Genomic DNA, 23,684 nt, shown 5'->3' with positions numbered 1-23,684 from the left:
AAGTTGCACTAATTCAAAACTGCTTGTTTTCATATTTCAGCTTACTGTAGTTATATTTCATTGTTTATAGTCTGTCATGTATATACTGTTTGTTTATATTTGAACATAATTTTGAATGTGTCTATTTATTGTTGTATGGAGCATAAACCTGCAACTTAGTGTTATGTTGTTATATGTTGAGAACCTATATTTCTTTTTTCTCTCAGACCTACAAAGGGAAAATGACAATATTATAATAAACTATAATATTATATCAGGGGAGTCAATTCGTTTTGAAAAGTGGTAGGGTCAAAAGATCAGATGCAAAAACATTACAGCAGGATGGGAAAATATTGAATAACCGCGCATCAAAAATGGGCAAAAAATGGACTCTTCAATGTCACAAACCCAACTCATGTTCACAGTGAGAGAACTTGGACAAAAAGAAAATGTGTTAAGAATTTTCTCAAGTTACTGATCGGCGCATGCATGTTTTTGGGTCATTTTAGAATCAGTAAATGTTTAGTTTGTTCAAGTTACTTTTTTGGACAATGTACATTGTTTCAAACTGCATTGCATGTTTTATTTTGTGCAAATACACCTTTAACATTTCTTGGTTCGCTTTTTTTAGAACATTTTAACCAAATGCTCTCAAAAGTGGTGGGAACAAAATCAACCATTTCAAAAAGTGGTGGGGACCAGTCCCCAACGTCCCCAGTGGAAATGACACCTAATATAAAATATTATTATATAATAAACCTTATTTTGACTTTAACAATGTATTAAACTAAAGTACTTTGAATTGCACGTAATTAGATATTTTTTATATTTACAAATACAATTTTAGTCTGTGTACTTTAAAAGTATTGGATAAAAAGTCTATGCATTGTTTTGCAGATATAAGTTTAGTGTTTACCATATTAACCATTATCTGAGCTCCATGATGGTCTGAAATTGAGGTCTGTCAGAGTAACAAGATTTTCTAAAGTTTCTTCATGTTTATAAGCTTTGAACTGTGTGTAGTTTGGGTGAATACGTCTCAGCTGACCTTTAAACCGTGATAACAGACGCTCCACTCTGACATCTCGATGCCTAATCAAACAAACTAGTAGGGGTGTAGCGGTGCGCATAGGTCATGGTTTGGTACAAAGTTTGATTTTGGTGTAATGGTTCGGTACGTGTTTGTACAACGGGAAAAGCAACAATGTTATTTTTCATTTATTTTGAACAGACAGTGGTACAAATTACAGTTCTTTTTAGCGGCATTTAGTCCCACTTAAGGTGTATGATAAAACCTCCTTTAATATATTAAGCACTAACATAATGCATTCTTGCAAAGGTCATTTTTTGTCAAAAGTTTCCGCTTTTAAATTGCCAACAAAAGGATTTAACAGTCTTATGAGTGAGTTTTATTAAAACATATATATCTCGTAGTTCCATTTTTTTATCAAGAATAAGGTCATTTTTGCCATTTACAAGTACTGTATATAGTGGAAATAACATTTCTCCACGTTAGTGGTGCAGAGGCAAACACAGTAAACACGTGAAATAAACAGGATATTCAAAGAGTGTAGTGAAATTTAACTTTAGAAGACCAACATAAACAGCACTGGTGACTCAAACACCAGTTTTGATGGAAGTACATGTTGTAATGGCGTCACTGTGGTAAGTGCGCATCTGGTACTACCATACAGTTGAATATTTTTATATTCTTACATATTGGCTCTTTAAATAGATCAAATGAATCAAATCAAATCATATACTTGTTAAATATTTAATAAGTGTCTTTAAGTTAGTGGCCTAGCAATCTAGGCCTACGACTGATGTGAAGTTACAAAAAAAGTTGCTCGACCATTTAAAAATTTACCTTGTTGTTGCAATATTAATCTGTAATTGGCTCTAAATGACAATTACACAAACACACACACACTGAATAATCTAAAAACAAGCTGTTTGAAAGTGTTAAAATTAAAATGTAGTTTTAAGTGTTTATTGAAAACATTGAGTAATTGTTTGATTGTGCTTCTTACACAGTCATTTTTATCCTGAAGGTAAAGGGTCAAGGCTTGTGTTATCTTTAAGATAGGATTACTGTAGAAACCTCTCTGAACTGATTATTTTGCAGAACTTAAAATCACATAGCAGACGATTTTTAAATTGAGATTTATTGAGGAAAATTGAGGAAACATGTTTTTAAAATACTTCAAATTATGTAAGGAATAATTGACGACACGCCAAATAATGCACACTTAAGGTGGTAATGCAGCATGGTAAGCAGGTTTTAGGTTAATCAAGCAAAAGTTCAGGTTTTCGCTGATGGTAAGTTTACCCCGTTTTCTAGAATACACCCCTGATGGGCCTTCAAAACAGGCCTGATTATGTTGACATGGGTGTTTTTAGGTTTGTTTAGTTTACTCCCACTGTAATTTGTGACGTCACAATTACAATACCACCTGACCTGAACATACAAATGGTACAGTATCTGACAAAATAGTACACTCTTAGAACGAATGTGTTAAAAACAACACATTAGTGTTGATTGTGGGACGACACACTACATGCGTTGTCCCAGAATTCACTCATCACTGTGTTATTATTGAAACAACACATTTTGTGTAACTTTTAACACAACATGTGTTTTATTTGAACACAAAATCAACACAAAATGACACATAATGTGTTAAAATGATACATAATGTGTTAAAAGCTTAATGCACAAATATGTGTAAAACCTTTCTAAGAGTGTACACAATGTCAGGAGTTATGCTGCCATCTTTTGGCCAGAAAATATTGTTAATTCAGAAACAAACTGTATTTCAGTTACATTTAAGCAAAAATTAAAAGATTATATCAGAAAACACTGTTAATATAAAATAATATTCACCTTGACCTTAAACTTTGCATTCTTGTTTACAAGTATTTTCTTGTGTTACTGAATGACCCCTAGGAAGCACGATGGATTTTAAGAATTTGAACAAGTCCTGGTCTACGTACGGGGCACAAGTAGATTTGCAGATTTTCTCACTGCGCCCCCAGCTGTTGGCAAACGCTATTTATATTAGCTCCCGTCCACCAATGTCTGGTTATCATACAGTACACACAGCTAGGAGGTCTATTCAGCAGTATTTCTTTACGAAAATTAACCATGGTTTTACTACAGTTAAAAAAACATGGTTACACAGCCTTGGCTATCCAAAAATTCAATTTAACTTAGAGTTTTCGGACACAGCCAGTGGCACAACGGTAGTGACGGGGGTTTTAGAAGTTTTGCGTTTCTTGCTGTCTAGTTAGGGGAGGTTTGCATAATCCTTGTAGTAATAGCGTGGTAGCATTAGCTTGCAGTTTCCTATGGTTTGTTGATGGGTGTTTTAGTATATATGTTTTAATTTAATGTTATTGAACAAAACTGTTCAGAACTGTTCAGTTGATTTATATTGTTCTGGCTATGTTTGAAAACCCAAATGTGTCTCTGTGGGATGTCCACTGTAAGAAGTTCTGATTCACTGTAAGAGTTTTTTTGTGGTGTGGAGATTTCTCTTTAGATGTCCTTGGGCACCCATGCTGAGTTCTTTGGGGATGGCTAACTTTAGTCAGGATCTGACATCATCCTTACATGATGTTTTAAAATCTGAGTCTGTATCTGAACTGAACTTCTCTAGTCGGTTGCATGGTGCCAAAACCCCACCTTCTGACATTAATACCTGGAATCTCTTCATCTGGGTTTTTCAGCTCGAAGTCAAAGTATGTCAACATGAGAAAAACAAACTGCTTGAGCTCATTTGTTACAAAGAATCTCCCGGGACACATGGTGGTTCCTGCTCCCCAGGGCATGTTGTAGTACTTGAGTTTCTTTCCACCCTTGTAGAATTCCGTTTTTTTCTTTCCATCTGCTGTGAGAAAACGGTCATATTTGAAAGTGAAGGGATCTGAATGAATCTCCGGATCGATGTGAATGGCACTGTAGGGAAAAATCGCAACTCTATCACCCTCACGAATGTTGTATTGTTGTCCATTGGCCATGTTGATAGTCATATCCTGCAGAACGGCTCTTGTTAGGAGAGGGGCAGCTGTTAGACGAAGAGACTCTTCTACTGCACTGTCTAAGATGGGAGTTTTGAGGAGCATATCTCTGGTCAGGTCAATCAATGGCCCACCGTGCTTCACCTCCTGCCCAGTTTCTCTAAGAACCTCCTCGACTTCTTTCTTGACACTTTTCATAGCATCAGGGTGCTTCATCAGATACAAGAGCAGCCAGAAGGCAGCCGGACCCGTGTTTCCCTGAGATGCCCACAGAAGCAGGAACATGTATCGATCACGCATGAACTCTGGCATGCCTTTCTCATCCCTGACTTGCAGTTGTTCCTGCACCCAGCCGCTGATATTGTCTTTGGTGCTCATTTTTTGCACTGAAAGCATGTTCCAAAACAGTTTCTTTAAACGTTCTGCCTCCATCTTCTCACTGGGTCCCAGGACACCATAAGCCAGATTGGGAAAGAGCTGGTCATATTTTCTGAACTCGCAGAATAGTTTATCTGCGTTTTCCCGGTCAATTTCCTTAGCTTTCTCTAAAGATCCTGCTCCTTTCGGTGACTCATTACCAAACAGCGCAAGGTAGCCAGCACGAAATACAATGTTGTAGCTGTAAGCAAAGAGTCCTGTTTCTTGCCACCCCTTGTCATCTCCAGATCCGACACTGTGGAGCATCAAATTCTGTAGATTTTTCATCATGGCTTGAGTCATGACAACCAGGCCATCTCCCATGAGATGTTTGGTGCTTGATGTCTGGAGAGCCTTGTGTTCATCTGTCATTGAATGATAACCAAATACTCTTGCAACCAGTACCTCTGCAAACTTTGTAAAGTCCAGCTTTGCTCTTGCCTCTTTAACCACTGAGCCAAAAGAAAGTGGATCTGTGATGAAAGTAAAGTAAAAGCCTCCAAGCTGTACTGTGAATATATCACCATGCTTTTCTTTCATTCTCTGCAGGAATTTTGCTGTGTCTTTCCTGAATTCCAGCACATGGCCAAGCCAGGGAAATGGGCCTTTGTCTAGAGGAGGTTCTCCGGGCCGTCTGCGACGAAAAGCCCCCAGAAGGTAGAGGCCGCCGATGACCGAAATGAACAGAGCGAGCAGGATTTGAAGGAGGTAACCCATGTTCCTCTTCTGCCGTTATTGTGTCTGCTTTCGGCTCTGTTTTTAATTCCCTTTTCTAGGCAGCTTAAGCCCCACCCCACATCACGTGACAAAAACACTTGCACATTGCATATTCAGTAAACCTCAAGTATCTGAGCAATTTGAGCAGGTATGCAAGCCATTTTAAAAAACTGTTATAGTAAGGATTTACATACAATATTTGGTGAAAAAGAAACACCCAGTATAGTCTGTCTAATATTCAATGACTGCAGCTTAACAATTCAGTGTAATTCAATGTAGTGATTTTCACTCAAGAAGGGAATGGATCAAGCTTATTCTTATCACTGAGATAAGAAAGAGATCTCATTGCAGAAGTTAGACATGGTTTTTGTGTTGCAATAAATGATACCTTGATTCATTGCCTATTGCCAAATGACCAGCCCTCAACAAATGGCTTTCAGTACATGAAAGATCTCATCATATTTCTTCAAACAAGAAATACATTTTTTGTTATCAATTAGTCTTAGTGATTTAATTAAATGTTCTACACTAGAAATCTAGGTATTTTCTTAAGAAATCTTTGTTTGTGAAAATGGAATTTTGCCACAAGGATAAGAAAGTTAACAGTTGATTCTAAAGATTTGTTTTGATTTTAAAAAAAAAGCACATCCTTAAGGTGTAAATTACAATTTTCATTAATTTTTGAAAAACAATAGGAATTCAAATAACAAAAAAAAGTGTTGAAACATTGCATTAGAAAAATAAATAGCAAATATCTTCACTTTCTGTTTTACAGAAGATAACATATATCAGCTACATCGCAAAATTTAGATAAAAAGCATTACATGGTTATTTATATGGTAATAACCACGTTTTCTTCCATTTAATGTTATCAATTTTAGAACCCCCAAAAAATTTCCCTTTTGGAGAAATTGAGTTGCGAGATTGATAAAGATGACGAATAAATGAATTATTACAATCTTTGCTTAAAATTGAAACACTTCCTAAACATAACTGTGAAAATTGTTTTTTGCATGACTCATTGATCAGCAACAAAAATATGTTTTTATTAAACCATTTATCAAGAAAGATTAATCTATTTCTAATTTTGACATCCAAATTATTCCATAAAATGGGGTGAAAGTTGTGTTTGTAAACCAGTTTCCAGGATAAAAAAAGCTTGTTGATGAAATAGCCAGTTTAATAGGTAATTCACCAGTGGAGTAATTGCATTTCATCAAAATGAAAGGCCACCTACCCTCTTAAATATATTATTAGGAATAAAATACCGCAAAGAATCTGACCCAAGCAAACATCTTTTTAACCAATTAGTTTGTAATGTATTGTTAGTATCCTAAAAATTCAGGAATTCAAGTCCCCCATCACTCCTTTTGTTTGCTAAAACATATTTCTTCCGTTTGTGCGATTTATTGCTCCAAATTAAATCAAGAAAAACCTTATATATTTTTGGAGGTATGATTATCTACAGTCAAAGACAGGGAAGGGTACACAAATCTGGATAATCCTTCTGTTTAGGATATAAAATTATACAACTATCTATTTCTTTGTACAACATTTGAACAATATGAGTTTCGAGGAAAAACCAAAAGCCTCTAAAGAGTTTATATGAATTTGGGCTTTACAGTGTCGAAGGCCTTATAAAAATCGAGGAATAAGATGACTGAAATCAGAATTGATTTCATCTCTATAATCAATAAGATCCAAGACAAGTCGAGTATTACAGCTGATATGACGACCTTTCATAAATCCAGTCTTTGTTTCATTAATGATATGATTTAAATGTTGTTTTAATCTCTTGGCAAATATGGAAACTATTAGTTTATAATCAAAATTGAGAAGAGTGATAGGGCGCCAGTTATCAATTATAGTTACATCTTTGTCTGGTTTGGGAATGAGAGTTATTACCCCTTGTTTCATAGTAGGAGTCATTGTACCATTTTTATACATTCTTGAAGCATTAAAAAAAGTTGTTCTAAAAACTCCCAAAACTGTATAAAAAATTCACAGCCAGGCGATTTCCCCTTTTTCATTGACTTTATGGCATCTCTTTGTTTATTTATAGAAACAGGAGCCTCACATGATGACTTAAATTCATGACTTATTTGAGGTATATAGTTCTTAATCTGTTCCAAGGTTCTTTGAAAAATTAAGTAACAAATTTCTCAATTTCTTCAGGGTGTTTAGAAACTGAATTGTTAATTTGTAATGCAGAGATGCTTTTCCTTTTAAATTGTCTTTTTTCAGGCTCATATTTTTTTCTCCTTCCTCAATCCACCTCGCTCTGGATCTAATTGCAAAGCTTGTAACTGACTAATTTCTGTAACAGCATAGGCGGAGTGAACATTTGGGCAATTGGGCGAGTGCCCACAGGGGACCTACGTAGGTCCACCTACTGGAACTAAATTTTTTCTCTTGCGGGATCTATAGTGAAAGTCTCAAAGATTGACCGGTCAATCGCTATTGTCGTGTTGGCAACCACTAGAGTATCTGGCTACAGATTCCTCAAGTAAAATAAAATGATGCTGTGTCCAAAGACTATCCTAAAGAATTCAGTGAAAACAGAGCATTGTAATAATGATAGGAATATGGTAGTGATTGTGTCTTGCAATCAAGGGGCTGTACCTTAATCTGCATACAGTGGGAGATTGGTTTACATTGAGGGAAGTTTGTTTAATTTATTGTTACATTTTAACATTGAATTCTGTTGTTATAGTCTCACACCATTGTACCACATGCATTGAGACATTTCAAATGATATCAAACAAGACCAAATTCAGATTCTTTGTGCATGTAAAATGTAGCATTTCAAGTACAGTTTAGGGGGGAATTTTGGGGAACTCTGAGCTTAGAGGAAGAAGGGGGCATATAGCTGCAAGTATGCATGAAGGTGTGATGTTTGAAAACCCAAATGTGTCTCTGTGGGATGTCCACTGTAAGAAAGTTCTGATTCCTGAGAAGAGTTTTTTGTGGTGTGGAGATTTGTCTTTAGATGTCCTCGGGCACCTGTGCTAAGTTCTTTGGTGAGGGGCTACCTTTAGTCAGAATCTGAAATCATCCTTACATGATGTTTTAAAATCTGAGTCTGTATCTGAACTGAACTTCTCTAGTCGGTTGCATGGTGCCAAAACCCCACCTTCTGACATCAATACCTGGAATCTCTTCATCTGGGTTTTTCAGCTCAAAGTCAAAATATGTCAACATGAGAAAAACAAACTGCTTGAGCTCATTTGCTGCAAAAAATCTCCCGGGACACATGGTGTTTCCTGCTCCCCAGGGCATGTTGTAGTACTTGAGTTTCTTTCCACCCTTGTAGAATTCAGTTTTTTTCTTTCCATCTGCTGTGAGAAAACGGTCATATTTGAAGGTGTAGGGATCTGGATGAATCTCTGGATCAACTTGAATGACAGTGTAGGGAAACATTGCTACTCTATCACCCTCGCGGACAATGTATTGTTGTCCATTGGCCATGTTGATGGTCGTATCCTGCAGAACGGCTCTTATAAGGACAGGGGCAACTGTCAGACGGAGAGTCTCTTCTAGTGCACTGTCTAAGATGGGAGTTTTGAGGAGCATATCTCTGGTTAGGTTAATTAATGGCCCACCATGCTTCACCTCCTGCCCAGTTTCTCGGAGAACCTCCTCGATTTCTTTTTTGACATTTTTCATAGCATCAGGGTGCTTCATCAGATACAAGAGCAGCCAGAAGGTGGCCGGACCCGTGTTTCCCTGAGATGCCCACAGAAGCAGAAACATGTATCGGTCACGCATGGACTCAGACATGCCTTTCTCATCCCTGACCTGCAGTTGTTCCTGCACCCAGCCGCTGATATTGTCTCTGGTGCTCATCATCTTCTGCACTGAAAGCATGTTCCAAAACAGTTTCTTTAAACGTATTTCCTCCATCTTCTCACTGGGTCCCAGGACACCATAAGCCATATTGGGAAAAAGCTGGTCATATTTTCTAAACTCCCAGAAAAGTTTGTCCGATTGTTCCCGGTCAATTTCCTTAGCTTTTTCTAAAGATCCTGCTCCTTTTGGTGACTCATTACCAAACAGCGAAAGATAGCCAGCAGAAAAGACAATGTTGTAGCTGTAGGCAAAGAGTCCTGTTTCTTGCCACGCCTTGTCATCCCCAGATCCGACACTGTGGAGCATCAAATTCTGGAGATTTTTCATCATAGCTTCAGTCATGACAACCAGGCCATCTCCCATGAGATGTTTGTTGCTTATAGTCTGGAGAGCCTTGTGTTCATCTGGCAAGGAATGATAACTAAATACTCTTGCAACCAGTACCTCTGCAAACTTAGTAAAGTCCAGCTTTGCTCTTGCCTCTTTAAACACTGAGCCGAAGGAAAATGGATCTGTGATGAAAGTAAAATAAAAGCCTCCAAGTTGTACTGTGAATATATCACCATGATTTTCTTTCATTGTCTTCAGGAATTTTGCTGTGTCTTTCCTGAATTCCAGCACATGGCCAAGCCAGGGAAATGGGCCTTTGTCTAGAGGAGGTTCTCCGGGCCGTCTGCGACGAAAAGCCCCCAGAAGGTAGAGGCCGCCGATGACCGAAATGAACAGAGCGAGCAGGATTTGAAGGAGGTAACCCATGTTCCTCTTCTGGCATTCTTGTGGCTGCTTTTGGGGCTTTAATTCCCTTTTCTAGGTAGCCAAGCCCCACCCCACATCACGTGACTTTTAATGCAGAGCTGAGATATGACTTAGTAATGAGGTAAATGTGTTTGTGATTGCAAAGGCATAAAAAATATTTATATTTATAAAAGAAAAGACTGTGAAAGGTGTAAAATAGTTACCTCAGGCTCTTTAGATTCTAAGTTTAAGGTCTCCATCAAATTGTGATTTTTTTAATGTTAACAGTTTTTGAAACTATGGCAATTTGTTTTTCTAAAATCTACACACCAAGCCATATAACATACATGCAAAACATCAAACATCTCTTGCAAAACATTCAATGCTTTTTCTATTATTAAAAAAACTATACATGAACACTAAAAGGACAAATGTAAAACACTTGCACATTGCATATTCAGTAAGCCTCAAGTATCTGACAAATTTAAGCAGGTGTGTAAACAATTTTAAAGAACTGTAATAATAAGGATTTGCATACTATAGTCTGTCTAATGTTCAATGACTGCAGCTTAACAATTCAGGGTAATTCAATGTAGTGATTTTCACTCAAGAATGGAATGAATCAAGCTTATTCTTATCACTGAGATAAGAAAGAAATCTCATTGCAGAAGTTAGACATGGTTTTGGTGGTGCAATAGAGGATACCTTGATGCACTGCCTATTCCCAAATGACCAGCCCTCAACAAATCGCTTTCAATAGCTGATTTCAGTTAGAAATATATGCATGTGTTTACATGTGCCAAACATTTGCATGCAATTTAAATGTGTTCATTTTTAGAGGGACTATCATCCAACAGTCAATATCATCTCACTAAATTATAATATAATATAATATAATATAATATAATATAATATAATATAATATAATATAATATAATATAATATAATATAATATAATATAATATAATATAATATAATATTAGTGATAAGCAATAAGGATGTGATAATAGCACACAGCATTAAATTAGACACATACATTAATCAGTGTTTCATGGTCCGTAAACACCTCCTCCTACAATTCCTAAGAAGACTTAAAGCCCAGTACACACCAACAGATAATCAAGCTAAATTTGTGCAGATTTTTCATCCTTACGACAATATAGGTAAAGTCCCAATCGTCTTTGTGGCTGAACCGATTATCAAATGTTCAGTGTATTAAAGAGCCAGTCAGGTCCAGTATTTAGTGTGTTATGTGGCTGTCCATCAAAGTTGTTAACCCAAAAAAAATGCATGATATAAAAAAGTTATTGGCTTCTAAAGTAGGGAGTAGACTCTGAACCATGTCAATGTGTCAAAATATTTTCCCGCCTGTTGTCTGTCTACTTATAACGGCAATACTTTTTATAATCTCTGCCTACAGTCTTGGCCACAATAAAACAAAAACCTTGACCTGCCCACAGACACTTCCGCTAGTTAGTGTGTAAACATTGGGCCCTATTTTAACGATCTAAGCGCATTGTCTAAAGCGCCCAGCGCAACGTCTAATGGGTGTGTCCGAATCCACTTTTGCTAATTTAACGACAGGAAAAATGGTTTGTGAGCCGAGCGCATGGTCGAAAAAGGTTGGTCCTAGTTTTTTAATGAGTAATGGGAGTATTTTGGGTGTAACGTAACAATAACACAAACACACATTGACTATTCTAAAAACAAGCAATTAAAATGTTTGGTTTTGGGTTTAAATGTTTATTGAAGACATTGATTACATTGAGTAATTGTATGTCACAGGACATCAAACCATTTGTATCAGTGAATGTAAAGAATGCTCCTGCTGGGCCTTCAAAGCATAGAAACAGGCCTGATAATGCTGACATGGGTGTTTGTAGGTATGTTTGGTTTACTCCTACTGCAATTTGGCACGTCACAATAAAAAAACCCACCTGACCTGAAATATAAATTGTGCAGTATCTGACAAAATATTACAATGTCAGGAGTTATGTTGCCATCTTCTGGCCAGAAAACATTGTTAATTCAGAAACAAACTCTATTTCAGTTACATTTAAACTAATTAAAAGATTTTTTTTAAAAAACACGATGGAGCATATTTTGCTAAATGCTTATCAATGTTTTATTTTGACACAGAACTTTATGTTACTTGTTATCTTTGATATTTGGCACCATTCTGATACATGTATATGCACTTTCCCTTTACAAGTGCTTTGATAAATGTATTTGCAATTATACATTAATATTGTTTTATATTGTTTTTGTATTGTTTACATTGCTTTTTTAATTTTACATATTTTTATCTTTTACATATTTTATTTTATTAAAGCATATTAAATGATGTAACTTTTGTAAAATATTATACATTGCGGTCACAACCAAATGTTAACATTATATTAAAATTACATTAAACATTTGGTAAAACTTGTAGTTGTGTTATTTATAAAAAAAATATTTATATTAGCAAATATGAGCAGTGAGCAGTGGAATGAGCTGTTGGTTGCAATTCGCAACCTCACCACTAGATGCTGGTAAAATTTACACACTGCACCTTTAAATTATGAAAATCTTCATACTAATGTTGATAAATATTACATTATTTACAAAACATCTGATAAATCATTTAAAAAAATAATATAAATACTATTTCTTAAAATAAACAACACGACTACAAGCATACAAGTTACACTATTAATATGAATGCATGGGCACACCCAAATATTTTTGAAAAGCTTATTAGCATACAAATAAAAACAAATACAATAGCTACAACAAAGCAGCTTCCTATTATAGCTGATAGTGCCTGATAAAATATATTTTATATAAAGTATATTTTATTTATATAAAACTTATATAAATTATATAAATTTAAACTATAACGTGAAAAAGATATGCAAATTTAGCAGCAAATATGGTGGCATAATAAATTCATGGAAAAAGATACAAAAATAAGGTACTTATAAAGGTATGAAATTTCCGGGCCTTTCAGCACTAGAGCTGTTTTGGTCATTGACCGGAAATCTCTGAACTGACCCCAGCTCAAAATTTCCATTTATGCCTGACACAAATGATGAACTGTTGGATTCTTCTAACAAATTCTCCCCTGTAGTTTTGCAGGCACCTTGCAGCCGTCTCTTGATTTTTTTGTTAAAAAATATATACAAGAGGGGATTTAAAACAACGTGCATAAAAGCAATGCATTCCGTCACATGAACAGCAACATCGAAGTGTATGTTAACGGTACATGCCTGAAATATGTGAAGGTCTTGCAAAGCATGCAAAAATAAGACAATGCTGTAGGGGCACCAGAGGAGAAAAAACATGACCGTAAATCCAGTTTCACATCTTGAAGGCATAAATCTTTTGAATGTTGTCCTCGCGCTCACAACAAACGGAAGTCTGATAGAACAAAACAGCAGCACCAGGAATGGCACGACAAAGCCAAGAATGTTCATTTGAAATCTTATGTAGATTTTCCAGCCAAGCTCATCTCTGAAGTGATAAGTGCAGAAGATCTGCTTATTAAGCTCTTGAGTCTCAACAAAATGAGCGTGACTTCCTGCGGCCAAAATTGAGGAAAGCCACACCAAAATGCATATGACTGTGTTCCTCTTTGGACTTCCGAATATCCTGTTGGTTGACGAGACGCAAACGATGTCTAAAAATCTCTCCAAGCCCAGGCAAGCAACAAAAAGATTGCTGCTGTACAAACTGACCATATAACCCAACGTGATTGCTTTGCAGCTATAATAACCAAAGATCCATTCAGAGCCAGCATACACTGCCCAGAAGGGAAGCGTTAATGTAAAAAGAGTATCCGAGATGACCATGTTCACAGGAAACATTTTCCTTAGTGTCTTATATCTTATGAAAGTCATTAAAAGGGTTAAATTGACAGTTAAGCTCAGTATGCAGGTGATGGAGTAGAATATAGGCAGAAAAACATTGCTGAAGTCCTTGATATGGGTTTTCTTGCAAGGTTCATATTCCTCAACTTCCTCTGCATTGTAGTAATCCTCATAATAGCTGTCCATGGTTTAAAGCGAGTCCACAGATTTTGAGAGATTGTTGTAAATAAAACAAAACTATTTCCTTTTCTCTCAAGAATGTCCTTCCACACAAGAATGGCAAAATGAGGCTAGATTATTTCCATAGCTTATATTCAGGAAACTCCCTGTAAGGATCTCCGAGAAACGCCTAAACAGTCAATCTCTGAATGTGGAAAATGTTAGTATGCAGAAACACATCTTGAGCTTTTGACTCAATGACGCAGTAGAGCAATGTTTAGAAGTTAGCTCTTATAGCTGTTATCACCACAACAGAGGAAATTTGGTACACACTCCATTTGGGAGGAGCAGGAAAACATAGGAAATAAATTCACATCCTCTTATTCATAGTTCTTCTGCATAAGCGGTTTATATTTCCGGAAATGTACCAGACTTACTGAGGTGTTTGCTGATAAAAATTGATTCACGAGCTCCTTTGCTTTAGTATGCAATAATTAATTAAACAAAAAAGGTGGTATTCAATTCATTCAATTCAGTTTTATTTATATAGCGCTTTTAACAATTGTTAATCGTTTCAAAGCAGCTTTACATTAATAGATGTAGGAAAAGCATAGAAAAGCGAGCGTAGTGATAATGTAATGTATAAAGTAAAGTAGTAAGTTAAACTAAAGGTGGCGGACTCTCCAGGGGATGAAAAAATCCCCTAGGAGAAAAACCCTCCTGGCTTGTCCAGGGGGAAAACTCCCAGGAGGTGAAAAACCCCTAAGAGAGATATTTATATATATTAAATACTATCGGGGTATGTGAACGGGGAAGCAAATTAAACTGGTTCTGCTGGTGGTCACTGGTCAGGCATCAGCTGGGCATCTCGTTGAAGGACGGTCAGTAGATCAGTGGTGTGATGACCTTCACAGGTGCAGGAACTGGGTCTGTTTGTCCCATTGTCCTCAGGGTCGAGGACGAGACAGGGAGAGAGAAACAGAATCCTATTAGCGTAGGGGCCGTTCACATGTAATGCAAGTGTCATACATTAAAGTGGTTTAAGTCAGCTCGGTTCCAGACAGGTTAACTATTGCGGCATAAGTATATTACCCAGATGAGTTATGTGAGTGCTTTGTTCTAGACAAACTAACTATTGCGGGATATGTACATTTACTGGACATATTATGCGAATGCACTAAATAGCAGCGAAACTACCATATTTCTTTACTTTCTGCTGTAAAACTGCCAGAGTAGTTTGACTAAATTTAAAAGTATTTAGACTAGGGATGCACCGAATCCAGGATTCGGATTCGGCCGAAATACTGGGCTTTTTGACAGGGTTCGGGTTCGGCCGAATCCTAGATTTTTTTTCCACCGAACCGAACCCTAGGCTTGCGCTACGCTGTTTGACGTCACGCGGCCGTTGATTACACACATCGGGTGCTGATGTGGAGATGAGCTTTTTCTTTCGGTGAGCTTTAGGGGCCGGACACACCAAAACTTTTAAACACGGCTGAAAACGCCTTGTTTTTCAGCCGAGCGCTTGGTAGCTGTGATGCTTCAGCTGTGAGCCGGTTGGTTGCTGTGGTAATGTCCCGCCCCTCCTCCACTGTAATTGGACGGCTGTGTGAAAACTGACATTGACGAGCGGAGCTTCTCACTCAAAGTTAAATATAGTTTTCAGCGCGGAGCTGCTTGCTTATTGGAAAAACGAGCGTGTCGCAACGCATTGCTTTCATTATGCATAGGCTTATGGTAATTGTCAAAATAGTTTTCCAACTTGTCATCCTGGCATAATGTACAGTTAAAATTAAATAAAATGAAAAATACACTGATGTGGACGTTGTTTACTTCATTAATGTGTTTTACTGTGTTAATGGAATAAGGATGCGAGTAGGATTCGGTATTCGGTTTCGGACGAATCTTAAACGGTGGATTCGGGATTCGGCCGAACCTAAAAAATCTGGATTTGGTACATCCCTAATTTAGACCATATGAAGAAATAAACTTTCCTAAGACAAATAGATTTCAAATAGAGTTACTAAAGACATGGAAAATATTTCTAAAATATGAAGGAGTAAATATGTCAAAGCAAACTCAGAGGAGCTTAAATGTGTTTTCTTAACATTTTCAACTTCATTTAGTAAGGAATGTTGCTATTTGAGCACAAAGAGGGGGTGCAGAGTTACAAAACTCAAAGTTCACCCCAAAGGGAGATTTTCCTCTCAAAAAAAAAAAAAAAAAAAAACAGAACTAAAACAAAAGGTCAACTACAACTGCGTTCTTCCTCAAAGCCAAACATCACAATATTTCTTGTTTAAATAATTCCCAAGGCATATTCATGTGAACTTGTAAAATTATTTTGCTTTGGTAGATCACATTAAGTGTATCAACATGGCATTTTTACATATGCTGGACACTTTAAGGCAAGTAAAAAACATAAATAGATTCTGTCATGTAGTATAAATCATTGTTTTAAAGACATTAAAGAGCACCTATTGTCCGATTCACAATTTTACATTTCCTTTGGTGTGTAAGTGTGTATTAGTACATGTTAACGATATGCAAAAGGTACAAATCCCAAAGTAAACAATGATGCGAGTTATCATTTCCAACGTAAATCCCTTTCTTGGACTACAACAAACACACAGATTGCTGTCTCAATGGGGTAGGCAAGGTAGGAAAGCTGCCTAGGGCCCCCAGCTGAAGGGGGCCCCCGATGTTCGCACGGTCATTTAGGTTGTGTATCTGCCCTCGTTAAACAGTATCAACCACTGTAAACAAACCACCATAATGAGACAGCACTATCACTCTCCAGTACTGCTTTGTAAAAAGGGGCCCCCCAAAGTAGAGGGATTCCCCTATGCAACAACAAACACTATGGGCTCTATCATATACCCAGGGCAATGCAGCGCAATGTGCGAAGCAAGTGTCTTTTGCTAGTTTCAACCTGGCGCAATGATCATTTTCACGTTTAGCGCCACGTTGTTTAAAAAGCAAATGCATTTGCACCCAATTTTGCGCCCATGGGCGTTTTGGTCTGAAAACGAGGTGTGTTCAGGTGCATTGTTGGTGCGTTGCTATTTTGAGGCAACTAAAATAGACTACGCCAATGACAACTAAAACCTGGTCTAAAGTCTAAAGTTAATGGCGCAATACTGTTTTTGTTATTTAAAGAGCCCGTTAGAAATATACGCCTATAAAGGGAGGACAACGCGGGTTTGCTTATCACGTACATGGATGCGCAGCAGCACAAAAATGCTTTTAAAAATAAAAAATCAAAGGATTACAATTAAAAAGATTATTATTGAGTCTCTTGGACATAAATGAGGATCGATTATGAGACGTTAGAAGGTGTCAAGAGCTGCCTCACCTGTAGCCTAGCAAGTAAATAAATGCTGTGCTTTAAACAAATGCATCTATTTTTAATGTTTTTTAAATGCTACCCAACGGATTTATTGTATATGATGACTCTGTACCTGTGGAAATGGTGAGATGAGAAACATTTTTAGTAATGCTTTAAAAAAAAAACATGGCGCTGTCTGAGTTCTGAAACCCTTCGGCTCTCCGCACGTTTGTAAATTCTTTATCTCTTGTCTTGCATATTTGCAAATTATTTTATGAGATTACAGTGATTATGTAGGATACCAATACATTTACAGCAATTAAAAGCCTGCTATTTTTACTTCTGTGACTGAAAGAAAACGGCTTTTAAAGGTTTTAATCAAAAAAACAAAAAAAGTTTGTTTTTCAGTTTACAAAGTCCGTCATCTAAATAGGGATTAGACATAGTGCCAGCAAAACTGGCTTTTAAAGGGGATGAGAGATAAGACTCTCATTGGTTTATTGCACGTTACGCCCAAAACACACCCATCACTCATTAGGAGAACAGGAACAACCCTTTTCGACCGTGCACTCGGTGCACAAACCATTTTTCCCGTTGTTAAATTAGCAAAAGTGTCATCGGACATGCCCGTTTAGACCGTGCTCCGTGCGCTTTAGACAATGCGATTACATCATTAAAATAGGGCCCTATGAGTGCCCTAATCACTGTAATGTTGTTGTGACATCCACCGTCGCACACCCCCCATCTGGTCCCCCACTAGCTGTCAGTGGAGAGAAACACACTCAGCACTATGCCGGTGTTTAAATTTAAAAATGACACAACCATATATAAACCATTATTATGTCCAAATACAACTGTCTGTCGTGTTTTCACATCTCTGCGAACATAAACCTTGACATTAGTGACCAAACACAACAATGTGAGCGTTGTTAGAGGGTAAAAAAGTTCAACTAATAGTCATACACAACTTTGTTCTTTTGGCAGAAAAATGTTTCGCCTCTTCACTGTTGTAGCTACAGCGTTGGAAAACTTCCTATGAGCTAAGTCCTCTTGATGCACGAGTCCAGATTACGATCACATGAGATTTTTGCCATGTATAAAGGCAAAAGCTAGAGAAGTGTTGTCATGTACTCTTGACGGCTGTCTGCCCACGGCTGCGGTCACTGTAAAAACTTTGTCAATTCCAAACAAAATAAGCTGGTCCTATGACACCCATGCAGTTAGGTCCAAACAAAATAATCCATCTAGTCCAGTTACATTTTAGGTGTACGCAGGCTATCAGTTTCCATTGGAGATGTGATTGTGCGAGCTAAATTCCGCAAGCGTTGCTAAACCGCTTAATTATGGAAACTAATTCTTTGACAAAAAAATTCTTGTTGTACAATGTTGTTAAAATAGTTTGTGTTATACACCATTTTAATATCTTTCTTTTAATTTAACATAAAATGTATAGCTCAAGATTAAAACACTGCTCTGCATAAAGAGAAGACGGTAGAATGATAGTAATAATAATAATAATATGAATAATTATACTTTTTTACCTTGTTTTTGTCTTGTTGACAAAAATAAACATTATTTAAATTGTGTCATTCCCATCAACAATGCCTCATTAAAGACACATGGCACTGTTTCCATCACCATGATTTTATGCGCATTTTGAAGTATCGCATCAAAAACGAGTGATGAAAACGCAAAATTTCGATTAAAAATTGTTTTTGCACTCGCTTGAGGTGGTTTTTGATTCATGCAAAAAAGAGTAAATGTGAAAAAAACGGGAGATGGAAATGCATTCGCATTTCTTTGTTTTTCTTTATTTACGAATTTTAAAAAGATTTGCTTCACGTTTGGATGGAAACCCAGCTGTCCTTTACAACACTCTAGTGGCCACTTTGTGTAGCATACTACAGAGTAATTCATGACTCTTAAAATGCACCAGAATACAAGAAATCTCATCTGAATTTGAAATATTTTCTAGGGCTGTCAAAAGATTAATCGCGATTAATCGCATCCAAAATAAAAGTTTGTGTTTAGGGTAACATATGTGTGTGTACTGTGTGTAAATATGATGTATATATAAATACACACACATACATGTATATATTTAAGAAATATTGCATTTCTATAGTGTATATACATTTATATCATATATAAAAATATTTTATATATATAAATTTAACCAATTTTTCTTACATATATACATGATTGTGTGTGTTTTTATATATAAATAATAAATATGCACAGTACACACACATATGTTATGTAAACACAAACTTTTATTTTGGATGCGATTAATCGCGATTAATCTTTTGACAGCCCTAATATTTTCCTGATATTTGCCCCCAAATATCTTGAAATGGCCCTGGTTGTGCCCGAATAAGTATCTGGAGGGACAGCAAATCAAACTCCAGGACTGATTATTTCATTCAAATAAACACCCATAACCCTTCCTGCTGATGTTCTTATATGACATTGATATGTATACACCATTACTCCCACTTCAGTCAACCTCCCAATAACTGCGCCCAGTCACACTCTCTTTACACAACACCTGCTGGCAGTGATCAAATCTGTCTGGATGATCAGGATACTGTTGGTCTGAATCAGTGTAGGTGCTCTCTGTTATCTTCAGACAGACGGAGGTGTTTATTAACTGTGTTTAAATCCAGTGTGAACTGACTAAAATGTAATGGGGAAAAAACACTCAACAAAAGTCATAATTGCAGAATTTTATACTGTAGCCTATATATTTCTATATTTTTGTCATTAATTTACTGCATTTATTATTGCATCATTGTTATTGTTTGGTATTGTTAAGTATATACATTTTACTTATTTAAATGCTGTCATTTTACAATTGTACTAAACTGTACAGCTTAAATTAATCTTTTGAATTCGTTTTTTTTTTAGTTTAGCAATTCAGAACTCCAGTACTTAGTGATAGCTTTAGGGGGGACCCAATTATAGCACCTTAAACATGGAAAAAGTCAGATTTTTGTGACATGAATGTTATATAATTAATATCTGCATACATTTCTGACTAAATACAACTTTAAAAATATTTCACTATGTTTTAAGAAATGAAAATGTAACACTGCTTTAAAATAAAGTATGTATAATACGTTGAAAAAAAGCAATATGAACTAGACTAACCAGATCGCACGTGACTGTCTCTGCTTTTCAATATCATCGTGAGTTTGCATTTCTACATGTTTGGACATAAATGCCATTTAATAACAGAAATATGTTGTCATTTATCCCAATTGTATTAATGTATTGAATGTATCCCTGTGTCTGAGTGATATTTAATCGCATATGTTACACAATACTTCTCGTATTTTCCTTTAACAGTGAAGATGCTTAAACGCCATCTAGCGACAAATCTAAGTGTTACAGGTTATTTTTGGATATATGGCTTATGTTTTTAAAAAAAAAATTCTGATTCTGAATTTAGATAATATTACTAGCTCCATGAAGGTATTTCGACCCACGCTGGCCCCATTCAATCCAACAAAAAGTTGCATGACATATAAAACTTTTTTTAATCATTTCTTCTCACATAGTTCAGTGCTCCATCACACATACTGTAATTATTTCCAAATAAATTGTTCAAACTTCGTAAATAAGGAAAGACTCATTTCTTTAACCTTATTGTAAAGGTACTCCAAATATGTTCAAATAAAAATAAACTTAAGCTCGTGTGTTAGCGGGGTATAAAATAAATGTAAAAATGCGTACGTGCACCGAGATTAGGGGGTGTGTGAAATTTAAATTGCTCTCTGTCATTGTTTACGAGTCAGGTGCAGACACTGTTTAGTACATTTCCTTCTCAGACATGGCACGCAATCACGTTTTTTTTTTTTTTTTTGGCACGCAATCAAGTACATTCTCGTCACATTGCAGGAAACATTTTGGAGAGCCGATATTTGCACTTCAAAATAAAATACAACAAAATGAAAACATCACTTAAAAGACACTGTATATTTCAGGATGATTAATACATTTGTTTACTAATTTTAATTACCAACATATAATTTAGTTATTTAAAATGTATTCCATAAGTTGTTTTATTTAAAAGTATAGTCGGACAGTAATTTTTAAACAGAGACCTTTATTTTGTAATACCGGAACACTGAATAAGTGCGACATGGTGACGTCAGGCTGTGTTACATCACTTGTTCCCTTGCTCGCTCTTGAGCACGCGCATTCTTTCTTGCAAAAACCGGCAGGAACCGATACAGCTGCGCACCAGTTAGCGGAAAGCTACCAGAAAAAAGGTAATTTTCAATTCATTTACAAATAAATAACAATGTCTGAAGATAACATTAATTTGCTTATTACTAATATAACAGTAAAATGTGCTGGTATAATAGACGGCGACTGTAATTGTAGACAAAATTACGTTGTTTGGGGAGTCAGGCTGCTAAATTACTGATTTGACAGGAATAGTCGCTTTTAAAGCTTAAAATTGTAAGATTTCTTTGTGAAAATGGTTGTTTTAAGAAATCATTAACACACATCATTATATACTTGAGAGTTCACTTTCTAGATGCTGTATATAAAATAGTTTGACCTTCATGTAACGTGACGTATGACTTTGCTAAGTGTGATTTAAAGAACAAAAAATGAGCCGACTCTGTTATTAATTTGTCACTTTTATTCTATAATATATTATAAAGCTTTTCCTGATTTCCAAAAATGTCTAAATATATTTTGACAGCAACGTCATTAAACTTGAAAGTACATATATCCTATGTTAAATTATGATGTGTTTGTTTGGCAGTATATATTATTTGTTCATAGTTAGTATAATTGTTTGATTTCTGACATCTAGCTATTTTATATTATTGATTCTGTTTCAGTTTTTCAAGATGAGCACAGTAGATTATGAAGACAATGAATCCAAGCTTCTTAGAAAAGCAAAAGAGAATCCATTTGTCCCTGCAGGTAAACCATTAATCTTTATTATTACAATTAAAGTTATAGCATTATAATCCATTGCTTGCTGGGTGGTTTAGACTAGAGGCATACATTATGTGTTCAAATAAAGTATGTTTTTTTTCCTCTTGATCCCTAAAAAGCACACTACTGTACAAACCAATTATAGAAAATAAAAATGTATTAATAGATTTCAACAAAGATGACATGGAGCATACAAACTTTAACCGACATCTGACAAAGACACCAAATTCTGCTCATTGTTTTTACTTGAAAGTAAAATAATTGGTAATGGAAACTAATAAATGTCTTTGAAGGGATTGCTGGATTCTTTGGCATTGTGGCATATAGGCTGTTCAAACTCAAGAACAGAGGTGATACGAAGATGTCAGTTCACCTAATTCACATGCGTGTGGCTGCTCAAGGGTTTGTGGTGGGAGCCATGACTTTAGGTAAGATCTGATGTTGTCAGGATCGCATGTAGCCTATTTTAACATATACATACACATCAGGGCAGAGAAATGGCTTTTGAAGTTAAATACTTTGTGTGTTTTATTTGCAGGAGTTGTCTACGCTATGTACAGAGACTACGTTCTGAAGCCTGCTCAGGCCCAGAGAGCGTTAGAGCAAAAAGCATTAGAAAAAAAGTGAAGACCGGGACGTGCACGCACACAATAACCACCTCATATTAAGGTGTATCTTTGTATTTATTGCTCAAATAATTTAGGATTTGTTTTTCTTATTTAAACAATAATAAACATATGAGGTTAGATTTCACATTTATGTTGTCTGGTATGTTTGAAGACAACATAATTTAATATTACTTTTAAATGTAAACCTTGTTTGTGGTGGAAAAGTAAAGGTCAGCCATTTTAAATAATGAACCCAAACTACTGCTCATTTACCTTGATGTCCATAAAAAAAACTGATGGTATAAAATGGTTGCTTTTCCTTTTAAAGCTTTTTGGATGAGTATGGGATATTAAAAGGCTTATTGTTGTTGCTTTGTTTTAATGCCTTGCCTTGTTTTTTGTTTGTTTTAAAGAGGTGTGGCATTAATGCCTTTACACTTTGCAATTTAAGACTTGTTCTTATATGTGACCCTGTCTTTTAAATCCAGCCTCAAGTCTTATAATCTAATTATGAGATTAGGAGCATCAAAGTTGATGATTTCGCTCATTAAATTCACATTAGTTTTTAAATCTTTGACATGACCTTACTCTCTCAATATTGAAGTTATATATGTCAAAGTTATATTTTTGACAATGTTCTTTTACATTGTAGGGTGACTTTATGTACAAAACCGCAAATCACCATAAATGGCTTTTAACTGGGTTTTCACAGACTTGGTCGCATATTTTTAGGTAGGTGTGGTAAGAAAATGGCACCTAACACATCATATGGTACAGTCTTTGCAGATTTAGTGTAAAAAAAAAACAGGATTTTCATGCCAACTGTTTTACATTTGTTTCATATTGTTTATGAGGTGAGGACGAGTGAGCATATAGAGTGTTATTTTTGTTTTGAATTAAAAGTGTAACTAAATATTGCACCTTATGCTTGCATATTTCAAATAAAATTCACAAAATGTTCTTTTTAGAGTAAATATATTTTAAGCATCTCAGCTAACACTTTGTTTATATTTGTGAATAAAAAGAAGCAATTCAAATAAATATTCTTCTGTTATTTTATAC

At 35.9% G+C, this 23,684-nt stretch overlaps 4 protein-coding genes across 4 annotated transcripts; 1 reads left to right on the top strand and 3 right to left on the bottom strand.

Annotated features, from left to right (window-relative positions):
- Positions 1-3,554: 3,554 nt before the first annotated feature.
- On the bottom strand, positions 3,555-5,158 carry LOC129442794 (5-beta-cholestane-3-alpha,7-alpha-diol 12-alpha-hydroxylase-like). Its single transcript, XM_055203064.2, has one exon. It carries the CDS (start codon positions 5,131-5,133, stop codon positions 3,601-3,603), a length of 1,533 nt encoding a protein of 510 aa, XP_055059039.2. The 5' UTR covers positions 5,134-5,158; the 3' UTR covers positions 3,555-3,600.
- Positions 5,159-8,197: 3,039 nt separating this feature from the next.
- Positions 8,198-9,899, bottom strand: LOC129442789 (5-beta-cholestane-3-alpha,7-alpha-diol 12-alpha-hydroxylase-like). The gene has a single exon (XM_055203060.2). It carries the CDS (start codon positions 9,736-9,738, stop codon positions 8,203-8,205), a length of 1,536 nt encoding a protein of 511 aa, XP_055059035.2. The 5' UTR covers positions 9,739-9,899; the 3' UTR covers positions 8,198-8,202.
- Positions 9,900-12,165: 2,266 nt separating this feature from the next.
- Positions 12,166-14,969, bottom strand: LOC129442790 (atypical chemokine receptor 2). Its single transcript, XM_055203061.2, has one exon. It carries the CDS (start codon positions 13,752-13,754, stop codon positions 12,678-12,680), a length of 1,077 nt encoding a protein of 358 aa, XP_055059036.2. The 5' UTR covers positions 13,755-14,969; the 3' UTR covers positions 12,166-12,677.
- A 6,222-nt stretch (positions 14,970-21,191) lies between these two features.
- higd1a (HIG1 hypoxia inducible domain family, member 1A) lies at positions 21,192-23,663 on the top strand. Its single transcript, XM_055203063.2, has 4 exons — positions 21,192-21,329; positions 21,915-21,999; positions 22,308-22,442; positions 22,553-23,663. Exons 2-4 carry the CDS (start codon positions 21,924-21,926, stop codon positions 22,639-22,641), a joined length of 300 nt encoding a protein of 99 aa, XP_055059038.1. The 5' UTR covers positions 21,192-21,329; positions 21,915-21,923; the 3' UTR covers positions 22,642-23,663.
- The last annotated feature ends 21 nt before the right edge of the window (positions 23,664-23,684 follow it).

The sequence above is a fragment of the Misgurnus anguillicaudatus genome, chromosome 2 (genome assembly GCF_027580225.2).
Source record: "Misgurnus anguillicaudatus chromosome 2, ASM2758022v2, whole genome shotgun sequence".
Taxonomy (NCBI): Eukaryota; Metazoa; Chordata; class Actinopteri; order Cypriniformes; family Cobitidae; genus Misgurnus; species Misgurnus anguillicaudatus.
This window is presented reverse-complemented; position numbering and strand designations above follow the sequence as displayed.

Bases quoted from the DNA above. Each gene is read 5' to 3' on its own strand.
- LOC129442794 (XM_055203064.2), bottom strand. From the start codon at position 5,133: ATGGGTTACCTCCTTCAAATCCTGCTCGCTCTGTTCATTTCGGTCATC.
- LOC129442789 (XM_055203060.2), bottom strand. From the start codon at position 9,738: ATGGGTTACCTCCTTCAAATCCTGCTCGCTCTGTTCATTTCGGTCATC.
- LOC129442790 (XM_055203061.2), bottom strand. From the start codon at position 13,754: ATGGACAGCTATTATGAGGATTACTACAATGCAGAGGAAGTTGAGGAA.
- higd1a (XM_055203063.2), top strand. From the start codon at position 21,924: ATGAGCACAGTAGATTATGAAGACAATGAATCCAAGCTTCTTAGAAAA. The intron at 22,000-22,307 runs GTAAACCATTAA...ATGTCTTTGAAG, and splicing joins GAATCCATTTGTCCCTGCAG to GGATTGCTGGATTCTTTGGC. The intron at 22,443-22,552 runs GTAAGATCTGAT...TTTTATTTGCAG, and splicing joins GGTGGGAGCCATGACTTTAG to GAGTTGTCTACGCTATGTAC.